Source organism: Panthera uncia, chromosome E1 (assembly GCF_023721935.1).
Source record: "Panthera uncia isolate 11264 chromosome E1, Puncia_PCG_1.0, whole genome shotgun sequence".
NCBI classification, from domain to species: Eukaryota; Metazoa; Chordata; class Mammalia; order Carnivora; family Felidae; genus Panthera; species Panthera uncia.
Genome location: NC_064814.1, coordinates 3576734 through 3590488, shown reverse-complemented (window position 1 = coordinate 3590488; position 13755 = coordinate 3576734). Strand labels below are relative to the sequence as shown.

At 60.2% G+C, this 13755-nt stretch overlaps 2 protein-coding genes across 4 annotated transcripts in view; one reads left to right on the top strand and one right to left on the bottom strand.

Annotated features, from left to right (window-relative positions):
• PGS1 (phosphatidylglycerophosphate synthase 1) overlaps positions 1-13755 on the top strand; it is a 339697-nt gene that overhangs the window by 48890 nt on the left and 277052 nt on the right. The window lies entirely within an intron of this gene.
• Positions 1-13755, bottom strand: part of DNAH17 (dynein axonemal heavy chain 17) — a 101423-nt gene that overhangs the window by 14313 nt on the left and 73355 nt on the right. For all 3 annotated transcript variants that reach the window (XM_049635566.1, XM_049635567.1, XM_049635568.1), the window contains 13 exons: positions 12586-12819; positions 12069-12233; positions 10514-10609; positions 10142-10359; positions 8178-8385; positions 7728-7843; positions 6098-6290; positions 5353-5588; positions 4584-4706; positions 2655-2859; positions 2035-2199; positions 1689-1829; positions 1259-1429 (listed from right to left, as the gene is read on the bottom strand). In XM_049635566.1, the coding sequence (XP_049491523.1) occupies positions 1259-1429; positions 1689-1829; positions 2035-2199; positions 2655-2859; positions 4584-4706; positions 5353-5588; positions 6098-6290; positions 7728-7843; positions 8178-8385; positions 10142-10359; positions 10514-10609; positions 12069-12233; positions 12586-12819 (2271 nt within the window). The remainder of the gene's footprint in view (positions 1-1258; positions 1430-1688; positions 1830-2034; positions 2200-2654; positions 2860-4583; positions 4707-5352; positions 5589-6097; positions 6291-7727; positions 7844-8177; positions 8386-10141; positions 10360-10513; positions 10610-12068; positions 12234-12585; positions 12820-13755) is intronic.

Genomic DNA, 13755 nt, shown 5'->3' with positions numbered 1-13755 from the left:
ATCGTATCACCTCTATCTAGAAGCAGAGCTTTCTCTTCTTCTCAAAGGGAACCCCTGACCCTGTGCACAGCACACCCCCCCCCCCCCACAGCCGGGGCCACTGGTGACCCCAGGGTCTATGCTCTGTCTGGATCTGCCCGTGCAGTGGAATTCTGCAGATGTGGCCCGCTCCCATCAGCTTCTCTCACTCTGTCTTCCAGGTTCACCCACGTTGTAGCCAAATGATGTTCCGTCGTGTGGAGAGACCACGTGTGGTTTATCCACTCATCCTCTGATGGACGTTTGGGCCACATCCACCTCGTGGCGATTATCAGCAGAGCTGCTGTGTTCGTATACAAGTCAGTTCTTTGGGACACGTACATCTCCGGTACGTATACACGTACGTTTCGGGACGGGGAATTTTCTGGGTCCTAGTCCGTGTCGCCTTGTCACGCGTGCCCACCAGCTCTGTGGGCGCCCAGCAGGCCGGGTCTCGGCCCTTGAGAGGTGGCTCGGCCCACTCTGTCCATCTGGCCGGGGAGGTGGGGCCACGGTCACCGCAGCGCCACAGACGGATGCCCGCGCAGCTCCTCTCTGACGCCACGGAGCAGAGTTTCACCCGAGTCAGACCCTCTCTCTCTTTTTCTTTCTGTCTCTTGGTCAGAAGAGAAACTCCTTTGGAAATTTAGGGCGCGCATCAAGTATCCTGCTGCCCCCTCGGCAGGGAGAAAGTGCACGCCGGGCCTGCCGCTCAGGAACTCATGCAGGTGAAGGAAAACCTCTTCGACCTGGACCCTGACTCGTAGTTTGAGTTTGGAAGGGAAGCAAACTTCCAGAAGCTATCTAGAAATTCGTGTTTTCTGCCACACCCACGAGACCGCGAACCAGAGGGTGGAGGGGCTGTTTGATCGATTTAATGGAACAATCAATTTAATGGCTGTTTGGTCAATTTCAGCGGGCCTGTCTGTATGAACAGGAGAACTATTTATCCGTCAGTATCTTTACTTCCTTAAGAGAGAGCGTTCGGCATCCACGGTGGTTAACCGCCCGCTGGCGCAGGACTGCTCGCTCGGCATTAACGTAAATGCGGTGAGAGTGATGGGTCTTTGTAGAATTCTGTTTAACGGACCTCCCCTCCAGTGGTTGCCACCTTACAACCGTGCCCCGTGTCAATAGAACCCCAAGCAGGTCCCCCAGCATTGTTCGATGACTCCAACGAACGCCATCACCCGGGAATCTGCATTGCGGACCACACTTCGAGAAGGGAGGCCAGACTTGCCTGGAAGGCCACCTGGGCCAGGAAGATGAGTTTGTCCCGTTCGAAGAGCCCGCGGGCCGTGTACATGTAGACAGAGTAGGTGATCTCGTCCGTCAGGTTGATCACTCGCTGCTTGACCTCCTCGGCCGGGGCGGTCTTCTGGATGGCTTTCTCGAACACCATGTTGAAGGCCTGGGGAAGGGGTGCATACAGGCTCATGGGGCTGGAGGCCACCCCATGCTTCCTGTGGGGGCTCCAGTTTATTTCCGCGGCGGGTGGGGGTCTGGGGCACCGGGAGAGGAGCCCCTCCCCGGGGTGCCGGCCTGGAACAGATCCCGTGCCCTGGCTCCCTCTTCCCACCCCTGTCTGCAGCCTGGACCCCGACTGTCCTGACGGCTGGGGGTTCTGTGGACTCCAGGCCCCCCGCCCCGGAGCCTGGCCGCAGCCACACCTTGAGCGAGAACTGATAGATGGGGTTGATCTTGTTGAGGTCGTTGAGGATGAAGTATAGCAGGGACGCCCTCTCTGCGGCTGGCCGGTAGTTCTCTCTGGCCTCGTTGATTTTAGCCTCTGTGATTTTTGCCTCTTGTACCTCAAAAAAAAAATGGGGCTCGAGTGGGACCAGCAGGTGGATAGCGCCAGAGGGCAGTGGGTCTGTCCCCTGCCTGGGGGGACCCTCGGCCGGCAGCTGGCATGCTGCTCCCTGCCTTGGGCCCCGGGGCACGCGTGGGACTGTGGCTTCTCTTTTCAGTGACCGGGAGAGGCGGCCCCCCACGGAGGCGGCCGTGCGCGCTCACCTTCTCCTCGATCTCACTGGCTGTGTGCTTGGTGGTCTCCAGATTCTCCACTAAGGCTGTGTCCCCCAGAAAGTTCCCCGAGGCCGCCGACAGACGGGCCAGCAGGGAATCTTCCAGCTCTTTCAGAACAATCTTGAATTCATTTTGAGACTTGGTGAGGTTGGCCTGCAGGAGGGACAGACCGCGGGGCTGGGGGGCGGGCTCAGGCAGCGGCCGGCGCTGCCCCCACCGCTCAGCTGAGGCCCCAGCACGGACGGGAGAAGCCTGAGCCTGTCCTGGGCAGCTGTGTGTGGCCAGGGAGCAGGGCCTGGGACCGCTCTGAGCCCGCTCTGACCACGCACAGGGGCCGGCCGCAAAGGCCATGCTGGTGGGGCAGCGGTTTGGCGCATGGGGCCGTCTGGGCACCGCTGAGGCTCCTCTGCCGTCAGTGAATTAGTCGTCTGGTCTGGAATTCGGTTTGGGAGGCCGCCGGGGAGGAAGAGCGGCTCGTTCTGGTGCACCTAATGCCATCGGTGCGACAGGCTGGGATGCTTTGGGGCGGCCGCTGCTGGGTCAGGGAACCTCGCTGTGACTGAACAGCCCGCCCCGAGCCACGTGGGGCTGACGTCAGGCCCCGGTACCTTCAGCTGCTCGAGATCCGGGCGCTCCTTGGCCACCACAGCAGCCAGGAGTTGGTCCTCGAGCCCGTCCCTGGTGACCAGGAAGTTGATGAGGGTGCACTGGGCTTGCACCTCGGGCTTGTAGTGCGGGTTGAAGTACTTGGTGTGCAGGATGAGGCGGAACTTGGGGTGATACTCCACCTCCTTGTCGCCGATCTTAATGAACCTGGCCGTTAGGGGAGGCAGGTTAGAGCTGCGGTATCACCCGCAGAGACCACCTCCCATAGCAGCCTGGCGGCCCCCTTGCCCCGGGCCCCACTGCCACCACCAACCCTCCTCGGGTCACCAGGAAAGGGCTGTGTCTCTGCTTGTTCCAGTCTTTCTCTCTGGCCGGTGGTCAGGACCTTCTAGAAGGTGCACCTGCTCTCTCTCCGGCTGGTTTGTGCCGATCTTTATAGCGGGGATCGCGGGGCTTGGTCAACTCTAGCGACACTTTGTACTCACCCGGGAGCTGGCCCAGAACTACTCTCCCTGGGCCCCACCCCAGAGCCACGAACACCAGAAGGACGCTGACGTCCCAATTCAGAACATCATTACGTTCTGGAAGCTCCCCCGGGGGTGGGGGGAGTCTGAGAACAGCCAGGGCCAGAACCTGGTCTGCTGATCCGCTGTGGGGGGACCTCTTCTCTCTGTTCCCCTCCTTTCTGGTTGAGCTCACTGCTTTGGAGGCTTCTAACTTCAACTCTCGGGTATCACCACTCATACCAAGCTCTTTTCAGAGGCTAGGACATCAGCATATTTGTTTGTTACCTCTGTTCTGGGCTTCTGCACGCACTCCTGCATTGAAGGGTGGCCCCTAACACCTTTGACGTTTACATTTTCAAAGTTGACTTAATTAAAATTTTTTTAATGTTTATTTTTGAGAGAGAGAGAGAGAGAAACACCGACTGAGCCACCCAGGCACCCCTAATATTTTTTATATTAGAAAAGTAATACTAGCTCATTGCATCAACCAGTGAATAGAGGAACCGAATGAGGCACAGCCACACTGCGGACGGTTACTCGGCAGTAAGAACGATGAGGTCCTGACACACTACTGAACAGACGAGCCTTAAAGACACAGCTCAGGGAAAGCGGCCAGACCCAAAAGAGCCACGCCACAGGACTCCCTTTATGTGAAATCCACGGAGCTGGAGGGCACAGTGGTGGGCACCAGGGCCTGGCCAGTGGGGGGAATAGGGAGTGACCGCTTCGTGAGTACGGGGTCTCCATCTGGAGGGATGCAAGTGTTCTGGAACCAGACAGGGGTGATGCTTGCAAAACACTGTGAACGCACTCAGTGCCACTGAATCGTTCACTTTAAAATGGCTAATTCGGGGGGCGCCTGGGTGGTTCAGTCAGATAAGCATCCGACTTTGGCTCAGGTCACGATCTCACGGTCCGTGGGTTCGAGCCCCGCGTTGGGCTCTGTGCTGACAGCTCAGAGCCCGGAGCCTGCTTCGGATTCTGTGTCTCCCTCTCCCTCCCTGTTCCTGCCCCACTGGCACTCCATCTCTCTCGCTCTCAAAGATAAAGATTAAAAAAATAAAATAGAGTAAAATAAAATAAAATAAATAAATATAAAATAAAAATAAAATGGCTAATTTTATGCCGGGTAGATTTCACCTGAATTTAAAAAAAAAAAGCTACTGCAGGCTCATGGTTTGTATGATGAGTAAAAATGGAAGAAGCGTGGCCACCGAGGACCGCTGCTGGCAGGGGGTCTCCGGCAGGTGTTGGTGTCCGTGTTCCTGGCCGGGATGCTGTCCTGCACCTGCCAGTCTCTCCCTGGGGACCGGCACTTTGTTGACCCGGCTGCCCACCAGGAAGGCAGGATTCCCCACGCTTTCTCCAGGCAGAGGCCGCACCTGGCCACTGAGGGCGTCGGCACGGATGGAACCCGGAACTCACTTTCCCTTTTTAATGGTATTCCTGCCCAGCAGCGGGTCCAGCACGGGGTCCACGGTTTCGCCAATGTTCTCGATGAGCAAGGTGTGCCCTTCGGAAATGGCCTGCTCGATGATGTCCAGGTAGCTGCGGGACGACACGGGGGGCATTTAATGCGGAGGGCTCAGTGACGGCACCGCTGGGTGCCCCAGGGACAGCTGTCAGAGCAAGAAGGCACCTAAAGACAAGCGGCCGAGGGGCCGGCAGTGCATGCCCTCTGCGACCCGCCTTCCCCGAGGGGCACTCCCCTCCGGGCCTATGGGAGCACAGCTCTGTTCTCACTTCTGTGTGTGGCTCCATGTCCCCAGTGCTCCAGGAAGGCGCAAGGGGTGGCCTTAGTGACCATCTGTAGCAAGGAAGCCAGCCCCGCTAGAGATAACAAATGAGAAAATGACCAGCCGGAAGCCTCTCGGCCAGCACACGGCCGGGCGGGACGCAGCCCGGGCTGGAGCCCAGGCGAACGCTTCCTGCCCGCAGCTGCGGCGGGTACTGGGGGGAAGAGAGGAGAGCCCCGAGTTTGGTTCTTCACGCTCGCCGCTGTTCCCCAAGGCCAAATGTGGGAAAACAAATCCACCTGCAGGCCAGCATCTGTATTTCAAGATCACCCATCCGTTTAACAAGGACGAAACACCCCAGGTGACTTTCCACACACAGGGGCCCAGCGGCCGGTGGCTACGCTTAGAGCCCGCTCCCACCCCCGCCCCTCCGGCTCCTGCCTGCCACTATCGCGCACCTCTTCTGTCCCAGGCGGATGGCTTTCAGTTCGCGGCCGTATTTGTTTTTGATCCACTTGATTCCTTGCAGCTGGGCGTCCACGATGAGGGGCCAGCGCTCTGTGTTGCACAGGATGGTGGCATTCTCAGTGGACATGCGGTCACTGGGGAGACCCTGGTTGTTCCAAGTGGCCACGTCCGCGTCATCGGTCAGTAGGCTCAAGGGGTCCAGACCTTCCGTGATCGGGATGGGGACCTGCCAGGGGGGAGCACTAGTTCTCAGAAGAGGTGATGTGGCCTTACTGCCCCGCGGGAAACGGCTCTCCAAGTGACACGGTAGGTCTGTGGTTAGACCACGGACGAGCCGTGTCGTCTGGAAGACAGCCAAGCGGCTGACAGAGCCCCTGGGAACCCGCCAAGAAGGGCAGCAGCACGCTGGGCCACAATTTGTTTATTTTAGAGCGAGGGCACTGGCAGGTGCACGTGTAAGCCGGCAGGGGCAGAGAGCGAGAGAGAGAGTCCCGGGCAGGCTCCACGCTCGTGGCAGAGCCTGACACGGGGGGCTCAGTCCCACGACCCTGGGATCATGACCTGCGGCTGAAATCAAGAGTCAGATGTTCAACCAGCTGAGTCACCCAGGAGTCTCTGGGCCACAGTTGAAACCCGCAATGGCCAGAGCGTCCGTGAGTGTGGCATCTGGCTGGGTCTGCCCTGCCAGGGGCCTCCCCAAGTTTCCTGAGCCATGAACGCAACCCAACCTCTTACCTTTAACTTATTGATATAAGGGATCCAAAATCTCTCCATCAGCTCGTTGCGGTATTTCTTGGTGAAGTAGCCCATGTAGGAGACGAAGGCGGAAATCAGCAGGACGTCCCCGCACAGGGTGACCCCCTGGCTTTTGAAGTTCTTCACCGACTCAGCCCAGCGGATGTTTTCCGATGCCAATCCCCCTACCAGCCTGAATGGAAACACGAGGTCAGTGGGGGCCAAGGGAAAGACCGGAAGGCGGCCTCCGCCTCTAATGCCGTGAGGCTTGGGCATTTCCTATCCTTCCTTGGCTCGGAGCTTCGGCAGTGGAAATGCGTTGGGGGACGTTTGGGGGAAGGACCGCTTCAGGGAAGCAAAACTAATGCTTTCTGGAGGCACCTGGGGACCGAGTTCTGCGTTGATGTCATTGCTCTGCTGCGTTATTTGAATGTTTCACCCACGCGCTATAAAGCTGCAGCCTGGTCACCGCCGAGCACGGGCTTGGCAAGTGACAGGTCCTGGTAGAGGTGGAGTGGCCACGGCGGGCACGGGCCAGTGTGGCATCCAGAGGGCAGCTGGCCCACATGGAGCAAGGACTGCAGGGGACGCATCATGTGTCACTGGCCACCGGCCTGAGAACTGGTCCCTGACCCTAGGTGTGACCCCACAAGCCTGAGAGCATTGAAATATTTGTTGAAAGCGCAGGCCCACCGAGGCCCGTCCTTAGCATCACCCGAGGGGCCCTTGCCTCCCAGGGAGACGCTTTGATTTTTTTGGCAGGCGTGGTCCAGTCTGCACCCTGCTGGAGGCTAGGGCCGTGCAGCCCGGGGGTCTCCCGGGGTCCCCGTGTCTCACCGACCACAGCTACAGTGGGCTGCCGGCCCCCTCCGGGGCAGAGAAAATACCACCAGAAGCCATGCACTAGGACCGACCCCTCCGGCAGCTCTGCGCCAGGCTCTGGGCGTCGCTTTCGGAAATCCAAAGACAAAGCCCTGAAGCCTTGCTGTCTACGGGGGCAGCCGCCGGCACCCGTGTGGCCGGTCTGAATTGACGCGTGTGCGTGGGTTTCAAGGGCCCGGGGGCAAACGTGCATCAGTGGTCTCACCGGTCATTCTTAATGATCACATGTGATCACAACTGATCACACGTTGGAATGATCAAATTTGGGGTTCCGTAAAATGCATTGTCGAAGTCCGTTTCCTCTCTGTCCTCTGCTAAGGTGGCGACTAGAACACACAAAATGATGGGTGTGGCCCCAGTCCCTTTGGATAGCCCTGCTCTGGAAGCCCTGGAAGCCGGTGCCCACACCACGGGCGGTAAGAATGGGAGCAAGGGGGATCTGCCCTGGGGGTGGGGGGGGTGGGGTGTGTGGACGCCGCATCCCACGCAGGTCGGGGTAGGTCTGGGTTATGCGGGGTTGCCCCCCTGCCCGAGGTCACGGGATGCGTAGGGGTGCGTCGTGGAGGGCTACCGGCTCCGGGAGGTGGGGACACTGGCCAGTAGTCCGTCAGGGGGTCTGTCCTCATGACTTAGCACAAGCGGGGACATTGCTGCCTGCACCTGGGGCTGTTCCTCCCCCTCCAAAAGCCGCCCGACCCTTCAGGGCACCTGAAAACAGGAGGGGCACCCGCGGGGCCGAGAGAGCTACCTGTTGGCCAGCGAGATCACCCTGTTGGTGGCATCTGCCTCTTGCTGGCACTTGATCTTCTCCGCTGTCGCCTTTTCAAAGGCCGACGTTAGGTTGCTCAGGTTGGCATTGAGTTCCTGGGAAAACAGACGGAGAGGCCCTCAAGTGGGGCCGTGCTGGGCGTCCCAGCATCCTCGGGAGCGAGCGCAGCGGGGCCGTGAGCACTGAGCGCCGAGCGGGGCCTCCCGTGCCGGCTGGGCCCGAGGAGCGAGGAGTGCGGGCATCTGGTCCCTGCGGCTGCGGGGGTTATTCGTGGTCTGAGTACCTGGCGGCCGCCGCGCCCACCCCTCCTCTGTGGGGTAGTGATGGGCAGCGTGAGCGCCTGGCTCCGGTGCTCCCGCCGCCGCCCCACCCCGCCCCCTCCCGGCCCCCCGGGGCTGCAGGTGCCGGTGTGGACAAGATTGCGCTCACGGCAATCTTGTTTTTGATCCGTGACAGCTTCTCCTGTGCCTCCGCCAGCTCGGCATTCGCCTCCTCCAGGGCCTGCCTCTTGGGGGCCACGTCACAATACACCTCGTAGAAGCGCACGATGTTGATGCACCAGGAGCACAGGCCCGCGGCGGCCGTGGACTTGGAGCGGATGAACTCGGGGTCGAAGGTCGGGTTGCCTTGGTAGGGCCTGGAGGGGGAGTAGGTGTGGGCTCTGCAGGCCTCAGGCCTCCCCTGCATCTGTCCCTCCGGCCCTCAGCTGGCCGCTGACCGCGGAGCACAGGCAATTACCCGGGAGCACGGTGAATCGTTTTTTTTTTGGGGGGGGGGGGGGTGGTGGTGGGGAAGGGTCTTCAAGAAGAAGAAAAAAGTGAAACACTGAAGTCTGGCCCCAGAAGTGGTTTGGGGTGTGAGGGGGCACAGAGGCACTTTAGACCCTTCTGGAAACCAGTATTTTTTTTTTTTTAATTTTAACATTTATTTTTTTGAGAGAGAGACAGAGCATGAGCAGGGGAGAGGCAGAGAGAGAGAGAGGGAGACAGAATCCGAAGCAGGCTCCAGGCTCTGAGCCGTCAACACAGAGCCCAACGCAGGGCTCGAACACAGACCGCGAGATCATGACCTGAGCCAAAGTTGGACGCTTAACCGACTGAGCCACCCAGGTGCCCCGAAACCAGTATTTTATTTTATTTTTTTATTTTTATTTTTTATTTATTTTTGGGACAGAGAGAGACAGAGCATGAACGGGGGAGGGGCAGAGAGAGAGGGAGACACAGAATCGGAAACAAGCTCCAGGCTCCGAGCCATCAGCCCAGAGCCTGACGCGGGGCTCGAACTCATAGACCGCGAGATCCTGACCTGAGCCGAAGTTGGACGCTTAACCGACTGAGCCACCCAGGCGCCCCGAAACCAGTATTTTAAAAAGCGACAGTGACGTCATTAAGCGTAACAGACTGAACTCCCTGCAGAAAGGCTCTCGAATGGGTTAATTCAAAATAGAACCGACGAGCAATTTGGACGTCGGCCGGGAGTACAGCCGGCCATCCCCGCCCTCGGTTTACTTCCTGTTTCCTCTAGGTTGACGTTGCGACAGGTGTAGGTGTTTAGACACCCGTCGGGGGCCGCGGCCGTCGGGGAGCTGGCAGAACGGAGACGGCCTGAATCTTCCACGGTTTGGGACCAGTTAGGGAAGTTACGCTCTGCCTGCCGCCAAGGCCGTCCGGCGGTTAGAGAGCCCAATGAACCGGGAAGAAAACGTGTTCTCCGGTCAGCGCCAGGAGCCCCGCGATCTCTGCACACACACAGGCGTCTCGACCGTGGGGGAATCGGCGCCAGCGAGGAGGCTGAGCGCGCGTCCACCTCCCGGTGGTGGAGGCCCCTTGGCGGCATTTGTTTTGCTCCCCCCGCCCGCCCCTCAGCAACACGGGCCAGCCCGCCGGGTCTGCCCCTCCAGGTGTGGCGCATTTACGGTGACAACAGCGGGAAGCAGAAAACACGCACGACGGGGCCCGAGTCAGCGGATGCACACGGCACGCGTGTGTGCGTGCGTATGTGTGCGTGCAACTGCTCTCGCCTCTAGGGGCCCTGGTGGCGTTTCTCGTGGTCCTGTGGGCTGTGTGACGGGTTGTTAGACCCTCCCGTGCGCTGTTGTGGATTTTGAGCCACGGGCCTTTCCGCCTGCGCTGACTCCTTCCGGTGGGGAAGGAAGAGGGTGCTGAGGTGCCCCAGGACCCGGGTGCGGCCACGTTTCCCCAGGCCGCCCCCCCCCCCCCCCCCCGCCAGCTCCGGGGGCCCACCTCGCTGCACACGGCCTGAGGCCCTGCCCCACCCCGGCCGGCACAGCCTTCCCCTGGGAACAGGTCTCTGGCCCCGGGCGGGCGGGAGAGGCCCTGGGGGACCCTGGCACCACTGTGCTGAGCTGGGCGGTGCGGCCGAGCCTGACTCACTTAAACGCCTTCAGGCAGGCCTCGGGGATGTGCTCCTTGTCAAACTTCTTCAAGGAGTCCAGGAACGTGTCCACTTTGCCCATCATGATTTTGGCCGCTTTCCAGCTCTTGTCCTTGGGGATCTTGCCCCCCGGCGCGGTCAGGATCATGACGGCGGCCGTGACGTTGACCACGGCGTCCGGGGGTGACCCGAAGGACTTCAGCTCGGTCAGGTTGTTCTGAAGATGACAGATGGGGAGCACCTGAAAGGGGCCCGCAGGCCCCGGGACCACCCTGGGAAGCTTCCACAAGCCTGCGGCCGCTTGCACACGCACACCACGGCTTTCTCCTCCACTCTGGCCGGTCCGTTTCTTGCTCCTTCCCTTCCCGCACCTTATTCAGCGTGTCGAGAGCTTCCTGCGCGGCCAGCAGGGCCGGCTCCGCCTTGGCCAGGTCCGTTTCACATGCCTTTTGTTTCTCTGTGACATTCTGGAAGGAAGCCACGCGGGAAAGATCAGCGCAGGGATTGGTGGGGGCTGCGTGTGAGAGTGTGTGTGTGGGTGTGTGTGTGTAGCCCTGGGCAGCAGCGAGAGCACGGACGGAAGTGAGGAGGGTGCTGTGCCCCGTGCTCCCCTTCATGCCCGGGAGGTCACTGGTCACTGCCTGGAGCCCGCCTTTCTCCTCTCCGCCCCTCTGCCCCTGCCCCTCAACAGGTTGGAATGAGCCATGGGGGTGGCGGACTTGGGGTTCTGGAATGGCCCCCGCTTCCGGGACCGACAGCAGTTAATGTCCGGCACCCGTCCCTCTCCAGCCCCTGCATCCAGAAACGGCCCCCGCGAGGGTGCTCCGGGGAGGAAGGCCCGGGTGCTATCCCTGGGTCAGCCTGCCCAGCCAGCCTTCCACGCCCGTTCCTGTGGTCGTGCCCCACGTTGTTCTTAAAGTCGGGGGCAGGATGCACTCTCCACGGGGTGCCTTGCAGAGAGACCCTCTCCTTTCTGTCCTCGTCCTCTGCACCCAGCAAAGCCCCCAGCCCCTACTGGCTCCTTCGTGATGGACACCACGCGGCTACTGGTCTCTGTGCTCGGCACCCAGAGACTCGGAGGGGTTCTTCCCGATCCGAGGAGCGAACGCACAGGTGCATGAACACGGTCTCACTTCCTTACGGGGAGGGCGAGCCAGACCTCCGAACTGTTCCAATTTGGAGAAATCACACACTGGCACTAAGAGACAGTAAGGCCTCAGAGCCAGTGGCGGGGGCTCCTCGTGGCCCAGGTCTCTTGGGGTGAAGGTGCTGTCTGGGGGGGCTAACCCGGGGGCACCACCCGGGGCTTCCTCCCCGGGGAGCACCCCTGACCCCGGGGTTGGAGAGCGGTGGGTGCCTGGACATTAAGAGCCACATGTGGTATCAGATGGGCAGGTCACAGAGTTTGGGGTGTGGATGTGGGTCCTGACTGCCACTCCCTAGTTTCGAGACCCCGGGCACGTTGCTGACCACCCTGAGCCTCAGAGGGTTGTGGTTCTGCAGCTTCTGCCGCCCCGCCCGGCCCAGTGACCTCGGCACCTCTGGGGAGCTCCTGGCACAGGGTCTGAGGACCAGGGCCCCCATCCAAGGGCGGGGCGCTTCTCAAACCTTAATGTGCTCACAGTTCCCTGGCATCTTGTTAAAATGCAGACCTGATTCAGCAGAGCTGGGCCGGGGCCCGAGAACCTGTGTCTCTTACCAGCTCCTGGAAATGCCACCAAGGTGGCCTGGGGACAGACGGCACGGCTCCAAGAGGAGACGGCCCTCCTCTGAGCTGGGAGAGATGCCCCCTCAGGGGGCTTCCTGCAGGTCTGGGAGCCCTCCCGGCCTTTGCCTGGACCCATGGGAGATACTGACCACTCAGGGGAGGCCTGGCCTGGCATAGCCATGAGCCACAGCCCACGGAGGCCCCGCGTGTCCGCACACCTTGTTGATGACCTCCACCTTGGCCTCCTCCTCGTCCGCAATGGCTTTCTCTTTGCTGACCTTCTCGGTTTCCACACCCACCACCTGGATCAGCTTGTCGGCATTCTCGTTTTTCTGCTTGAGCTCAGCCTCCTGAATCGCCAGCTTGGCTTTTAAGTCATCCACCTCGGGGAGGAGACGCCAAGAGACGGGTGAGCTTGGGCCCTGGGGCCACGACACAGAGCGGGAGGGGGTGCGGGGAGGCAGTAAGTGACAGGGTGGCCTCAGTGCAGGGCGTCCTGGAACGGGCACGTCACGGACGCGCCAGACTGGACGCACGAATCCCGCCCGGCTCGGCTGACGCGAAGCACCCAACATAACGTCAGCACTGCGAAAGCATTTTGAACCCGTTTTTTTGTTGTTGTTTTTGTTTTTGTTTTTAAGTATTAAAACCCACGCGTCCTTTCTGGCGTGAGAATGGACGTTTCTCTAAGGCCGGAATCCCGTTCCTCCGACTCGGGGGAAGGTTCTTCCCTACCTGGGACGCTGTGCTCTGCAGTTTCATCAGGCCGTTCTCCAGCCTCTCGATCTTGGCCACCAGCTCCATTCTCTTCCTGGCCAGCAGGTTCTGGTAAAGCTTGATCTGCTCCAGGAAGGTTTTGGGGGTGGTGTAGTTGTAACGCCTCTCGGTGGCCAGGTACAGCCTGGACATCTCGTTGACCGTGGTGTGCACGTAGGCTATGAAGAGACTGATGGAAGCCTTGACATCTCCCTGTAAAGGCAAGATGGGCCGTTGGTTCCCTGTCCCCTGGCGGGAGCGACCCCACTCCGGTGGGGGCGCTGGAGGAGCCCCGGGAGGAGTGGGAGCCGTCAAGACAGCAATGCCTGTGCAGGCCGTCGTGGGCGCTTGGTGACATTGTACCACCAAGGGTCTGGCTCAGTGCCAGGGACGCAGCATGGCTTGACTCCCGTGATCACCTCTCTCTGATTCATGCCCGCCCATACCTGGGAGAGCGCAAGGCCCGACGGTATGTTTGAGTGACCTGGGCTATCCAGTAGGCATTTATTGTGCGAAGCGTCCTACGCTGGGTCCTGCTTCCCACGGCAGGGTCACAGCCACCACCATCTGGGTCCATACCATCTGCCTGGGCACCTGGTCCCAGGAATTGTCCAAGCCATGCCAGCCGTGATTCAAGGTAATTTGGAAACGTGTTCCCCCTGACACGTGCTGCTTCAGCATCTGCCCTGTGGCCCTCGCTGGTGCCAGCTGTGGGGGCCTTTCCCCGATTTTAGGGGGGGGGCTGGAAACCCCACATCTGTGCCCCGAGCAAAATGTGGGAAGGGCCCATCCCAGAGTAGGTGCTCTAGCAATGACCAGCAGGAGATTTTACCCACCTTTCCCACCAGGCCCACGGTTAACTTCAGGTTCAGTACTTAGTAACTGAATATGTGTCCAAAATAAAACAAAACATGATAACCAAGTGTGACTTATTCTAGGGCTCCTCGTTTCCCCCACTGGCTGGGTCAGGGTTTAAGGACCATTTCTAGGCCAGCAGTTAGCTGAAACAGTGAACGTGGGCACCGTCTTTCGATGAAAGAAACAGCCTGCAAAAGACAAGCAGACTGACTTCCCCATCTCAGCCGTCTTGGCCTGTAGAGGAGAAGGGCCAGGGCACAGGGGAGGGGGCAGCCCCGGGCAGGGCTGTGC